The sequence below is a fragment of the Echinops telfairi genome, unplaced genomic scaffold (assembly GCF_000313985.2).
Source record: "Echinops telfairi isolate 266 unplaced genomic scaffold, ASM31398v2 ScPeMD7_7412;HRSCAF=8450, whole genome shotgun sequence".
Lineage (NCBI taxonomy): Eukaryota > Metazoa > Chordata > Mammalia > Afrosoricida > Tenrecidae > Echinops > Echinops telfairi.
The window spans coordinates 13,359,100-13,364,792 of record NW_022111312.1 but is presented as its reverse complement, the minus strand read 5'-3'; the positions used below and the strand labels follow the sequence as shown (position 1 = coordinate 13,364,792).

At 62.5% G+C, this 5,693-nt stretch overlaps 1 protein-coding gene across 1 annotated transcript in view; it reads right to left on the bottom strand.

Moving 5' to 3' along the window:
- HIP1R (huntingtin interacting protein 1 related) overlaps positions 1-5,693 on the bottom strand; it is a 30,808-nt gene that overhangs the window by 5,678 nt on the left and 19,437 nt on the right. The window contains 10 exon segments of the mRNA XM_045296722.1: positions 1-126; positions 207-282; positions 381-438; positions 662-802; positions 1,613-1,674; positions 1,761-1,837; positions 2,102-2,182; positions 3,087-3,143; positions 3,282-3,424; positions 3,811-3,912. The exon segment at positions 1-126 is cut by the window's left edge and continues 16 nt beyond it. Coding sequence (XP_045152657.1) covers positions 1-126; positions 207-282; positions 381-438; positions 662-802; positions 1,613-1,674; positions 1,761-1,837; positions 2,102-2,182; positions 3,087-3,143; positions 3,282-3,424; positions 3,811-3,912 — 923 coding nt within the window.

Here is a 5,693-nt window from a genome sequence, read left to right as displayed (position 1 = left end):
GGGGGGGGCGGTGCTGATCTCAATGAGGTTCTCAGGCTCCTCGTCCTCGGGGGCCTCCTCGGGGATCACCACCACAGGCTTGATGTGCTCAGCTAGCGCGGAGGCCCGCAGAAAGTTGGGGGGTCCCTGCAGGGCAGGAGCTGCTCAGCACGGGCCCAACGCTGCTCAGGCGGCAGGGGGGACAGCCAGGTGCAGGGGACCCGTACCTCGGGCAGCCGGGGGATCTGGATGAGGCGCTTGAAGTAAATCATGTCAGAGGCGCGGCGGAAGAAGTTCCTGAGGCTGTGGGGAGTGGGGGCAGGGTGTCACCAAGGGGATGCTGGCCATGGTGGGGGCATCCCCGCAGTGCCCAAAGCCTGCCCGCCCGCCTGCCACCCCACCTGTGGAACTGCTCGTGGAACCGGTCCCGGTGGCCCTGCAGAGTGTCAGCAGGGAGACCTGGGGATGAGCAGGGTCTGTCAGCCACTGGATGGCCCATGACAGGCCTGCCTGCCCCACCTGACACCAGCCCCAAAGGAGCTCCCGTCCTTTCAAAGCCCCTCCAGGGGCGGCCACTGCGCCTAAACAAAGTGTTTAGCACATCCCCACGGCCTCAGGACTTATTTCTGAACACAGGCAGGCGCTGCTGGCCATGGCTGAGCGGGGCAGGCGGTGGACTCACAGGAGTGCAGTTTGAACATGAGCTTGACCGTGTAGTGGTAGAGGTGGCTGCAGTCCTGGATGACCTGGATGAGCGGGGCCAGGCGGCACTGGCCTGAGGACATCTGGGACACAGCAATGGCCGTGTTCAGCTGCCGGAAGACTGCCAGGAGAGGTGGTGAGAGGAGGTGAGCGTGCTCTGGGGGCCTGGGAGGCAGTGGCTCCTTGGCCCCCCATGCTGCCATCAACCCAGGCCCCTGCTGGCCAGGAGGAGGTTGTGTTGGGGGGTTGGGGTGGGTAGAGACCCCAGCTGTGGACTTCCCATCAGGAGCCTAGAAGCTCCTCGGGGACATGCCATGTCCTGGGTCTTCGAGCCGCTCAGGGGAGTGGGAGGGGATGGGGACACTCGCCTCTTTTCGGGCTGGGAGGCTGGCAGCAGTGGTGAGCTGCCCTGGGGTGCGTTGGGGGATAGGGGAACTGCACCCAGAGTTCCAACAGGGGGTGCTCCACTCCCTCCGACCACCCCACTCCCTACAGTGGGACGACTGGAACACTTCTGAGGGGCAGGGGCTGGGGCGGGACAGTGAGGAGGGAGGCCCTCCGCTGCCCCCCACCCAGTTCAGGCCCCATCTCCACTGCAACGCCTAGAGACTTTCCTTAAAAAGGCCCTGGCCTCTCCTGGGAACGCTGAGTCACCCACACGCTGTTCTACAGCTGTGCCCGTGCAAACAGGCACCTCTCTAGACAGTGTGTGTGGGGGGGTGTGTTGCTGGAGGCTTCCTGTCCAACGGTTTGTCGGGTCCAGCTTCCGGCAGGAAGGTCGGCATGACTCAAGGTTTGTGTGGCCGAAGACGGCAGGGAGGCCCCAACCTCCCTGTGGATGCACTGCCAGGGTCAGGCTGTTGGGAGGTGGAAGGACGCCCCACTCTGGGCGGTGGGGCTGGGTCTCGAGGGAGCCGGCAGAGTGGCTCACCTGCCTCAGAGAGCTTCAGCTCACAGTCCATGTAGTCGAAGAGCTCCACAGTGAGCTGGAAGCTGCGCGAGGAGGAGGGAGGCGGCTGAGTGCACCCCGACAGCCTGGAACTCGGGGGCTCAGCCCCCGCCCCACCCCCACAACTCACATGTTGTTGACGTCGGACCCTGCTGCCTTCTCCAGGACCTCGTCCGACACTTCCAGACCCGCAGGAAACTGGGGGTGCTACGAAGAGAAGATGCCCGCTCAGCCGTCTGCCACCCCGAGGAACAGTGGTAGCAGTGTGTGCCAAGGAGGGCTGGAGCACAGGAAGGAGGCCTGGCAGGGTGGGGACAGAGGTCTGCGAGGCAGCTGCTTTTGAGGGTCCTGCCACTCCCTGGGCGAGGGGGGAGGCAGGTGTCAGAGCTGATCCCACCCCGCTGTGTCTCGACACCTCCCAGCAGCGGCCAGAGCAAGAAGAGCAGGGTCTCCGGGGCCCGCAGGGGCTACCTTGAGGTGGAAGGAGATCTTGGTCAGCAGAAGCTTTGTGTAGATGGTCACTAGCTGCCCGTACCGGTCGTGGAGATGTCCCTGTGGGGGACAGCCCGGGGAGAGCCATGCTCCACTCCTTCCTTCCCCCACGGCCTGCACCCCCCTCCCCTGAGGCCTCCGTCTCCTCCTTCTCACGGGGTCCCCTCCCACCTGGGGGACCTTTTGCTCAGAACTTCTACGTCTGCTCACTGTACCCACGTGTTCTTATCTGTCCCCCTGCCCCTACCAGGGCACTTAGCATATCCATCAACGAGACTTTTAAGTCCTGGCTCTTGTAAACGCCTTGGCTAACTGCCCCACAAACCCAAAAGGCCCAGCCCAGTGCCGCCCAGTCAACGCTGGCCCCTGCTGGCCTGCTGTGGCACAGACAGCTGCTCCTCCTCGGTGACTCAGGCCCGGGTGGGCTCAAGCCCCCTCCAGGCTGGTAGGCAGAGTCTAGCCATGGCCTGGCCCTCAGTCTGGGTCCTCGTCCAGCCACATCAGGCCCAGGCCCTGGGGAGGCCTCGGAGCCTAGCACGACTTCCCTCCTTGTCCCTCTGCTCCAGGAGGTGACAGCTGTGTCCCAGCAGGGCAGCTGGGCTGTGGGCCATCTCCACACACACATCCACTGCAGCAGCACACGGCCCTGCCATGCTGCCCTCCTCATGCCCTACCCCTCCCTGCACCCCAGTCTGCTGGCCACCCTGAGCCCCACCCGCAGGCCCTCCTCCCTCCCGTAGGTCCCTGAAGTCCTGCAGGGGGCTAGACTCCGGCTCCCTGCAACTGGAAAACATCAGTGCCAGCTAGAAGCCGTTGGAACGTCATGTCCACTCAGGAGGGGGTTCCCAGTGGCAGCAGGGTTCAGGCTGACCCCCGCCCCGAGGCGATTCATGTCCCTCGTCTGTCCCGCTATCCCTAGAGTGCCCTGAGGGGGAGATGCCAGCGGCCCAGAGCCAGCACCTACCCACAGATCCCCGATCTCCCGGATGTTGCTGCGGTACCTCTGGCAGTCATGCAGAACCTGCAGCACGGGAGGAGAGGGGCAGGGTCATGAACCCTGACCACGGGTGCCGACGGGAGGGGCGCAGGGGCCAGCGTGTCCCCATTCCTTGGGTGGATGCTCTGCCGGGGGTGTCCCTCAGGTTGGGGTCCCACTCACATTGGGGTGTCCGTCCCGTAGGATCTTGTGCAGCACGTGGCAGAGCTTCCAGCTGAGGATGGAGCTGCTGGGGAGCGGCAGGCCAATGGCGTAGGACCAGAAGGTGAAGGCGCCCTTCTCATGGTGCGTGCCCAGGATGATGCCTGCTGCGTCAAGGGCCGTGGACTGGAGAGGGTGAGTATGTGCCAGCGCGTACCGTACGCTCACCAGCCTCGAGGTCCCTCACAACCTCCCCGCCTCCCACATCGCTGGCCTGCCAGCCGTGCAAACCCACCCGCCACACCGAGGCAGACAGCCGTGGCCAGCTGCTCCAGCCTTCGCCTCGCGGGGGCGGTTCTGCTCTGTGCTAGGGCAGCCCGATGAGTAGGGATTGACTCAGTGGCAGTGGGTTCTAAGACAACCCTCACTTCCTGAGAGGCAGCGCTCAGCCCCACGGACAAGCTGTGCTCTCTGGCCTGCCACAGACCAGGGCAGGGGCTCCCAAACATGACGCAGCAGCCCCCACTCTGGGGGACAGCAGGAAGGATACGCCGGGCATGTTTCTCCTTCACCGGTGCCTCCTGGGTATTGATGGCTTTGCTGATGCTGATGGCCTGTGAGGAGGCAAAGGGTATGGAGGTCAGAGACCCAACTCAGGGACACACACAGACAACCCCTCCCCAGAGGAAAAAGGATCCACAGGCAGACAGGGTGCCCCCAGCAGCAAGGTGGATGTGCAGGGAGAGGAGGCTGGTGGTTCTGGAGGCACCAGGAAGAAGGGCTGGTGAACCGATAAGCCCTGCGGAGGCAGGGCTGCACCAGCATGGGGCCAGGCCTCAGACGGACCTTCTCACCACCTGAAGCTGAAACTGCCAGGACCGACCCCTGGCCCCAAAGTGCCCGAGAGCTTGTTCCGGGGAAATGGGTGGTTCTGGAAGATGCCCTCCTGTGGCCCAGCTCTCCCCTGCTGTGGCCTCGGATCACCTCCTTCTACACAGCGCCACTATCACTGGGCGCGTTGAGACGCACAGCCTCTCGCCTGCCTTCCAGGCTGCCAGCCAGCGCTACATCCCAGACCCTCCTCAGAGTCTCCCCCTCCCTCCACTGCTGCGCAAGGCAAGTCTGCCACTCTGGGGGTCAAGAGAACCTGGGTGGGCAGCTGCAGCCTCCTGTTTCCAAGGGCCCCCATGGGCTAGCCCTGAGACTTTTGGCTGGTCTCACACCTACCCTCCCCACAGACAGCACAGCCTCTCAGGCTTAACTCTGTCCTGGGTCTGCCTGCTGCCACCACCCCACCCCACCCCGCCCCCTGGTGCGGACTTTGAGGCTCGGGGAAGTCAGGGCTCATCTGTGCAACAGGAAGCAGCAAGGCCAGAGTCACCTGACACCAGGGCCTGTGGGTGACTGCCCCCCCCCCCAGGGTGGGAAGAGAAGAGTGGCATGGTGGGGGGCCTTCTGAGTGTCCCTCCTGATGGTGACTGCTGAACAAGCCAGCCACACAGCCCACACCCCAACCAGGAGCGCCTCCTCCCGGGAGTCCCTGGGCAGGGTGATGGTGACGGCACTCGGCTCCCAACTGCTGAGAGGGGTCTACCCAAAGGTACCTCGGAAGAAAGGCCTGGCGATTTTCTGAACAATCAGCCAGGAGAACTTTAGGAAGCACCTCTGATCAAGTAGGGTTTGGGGAGCAGATAGCCTCATCTTTATCCAGCAAAGGGGCTGGTGTGTGTGTGGGGGTGGGGTGGGGTGGTTGTGAGCAACTGATCATGTGGTTCATCACCCAACAGGTAACCACTGTGTCACCAGGGCCCCTTCATCAGCCATTTGTTCTTGTTAAGTGCCAGCCCGTCGGTTCTGACTCACAGCGACCCCGTGGACAAAAGAAACACTGCCGGGACCCGTGCGGCCCCACTGCTGCAGCCATGGTGTCCATCCACCTTGTGGAGGGTCTTCCGATCAGGATGACCTTCTCCGGGGACTGGTCTCTCCTGACATGTTGAAAGCATGTGAGACAATGCCTGGCTATTCTTGCTTTTAAGGGGCATTCTGTACTTTGTTCTATTAAACTGGCATTTCATGATGCTCATCTTCCCGACACAATCGCTGAAGACAAAGCTGGTGCATGGGCAAATGTGAAGAAAGCTGATGGTGCCCAGCGATCGAAAGATATAACATCTGGGGTCTTAAAAGCTTGAAGGCAAACAAGCGGCCATCTAGCTCAGAAGCAACAAAGGCCACAACAAAGGCACACCTGTGTGATCACGAGGTGCCGAAGGGATCAGGTATCAGGCATCAAAGAACAAAAAAATCATATCATTGTGAATGAGGGTGTGTGTGGAGTGGAGACCCAAAGCCCATCTGTAGGCAATTGGACACCCCCTTACAGAAGGATCGCAGGGAGGAGAGGGGCCAGTCAGGTTGCAGGGTAGCAAC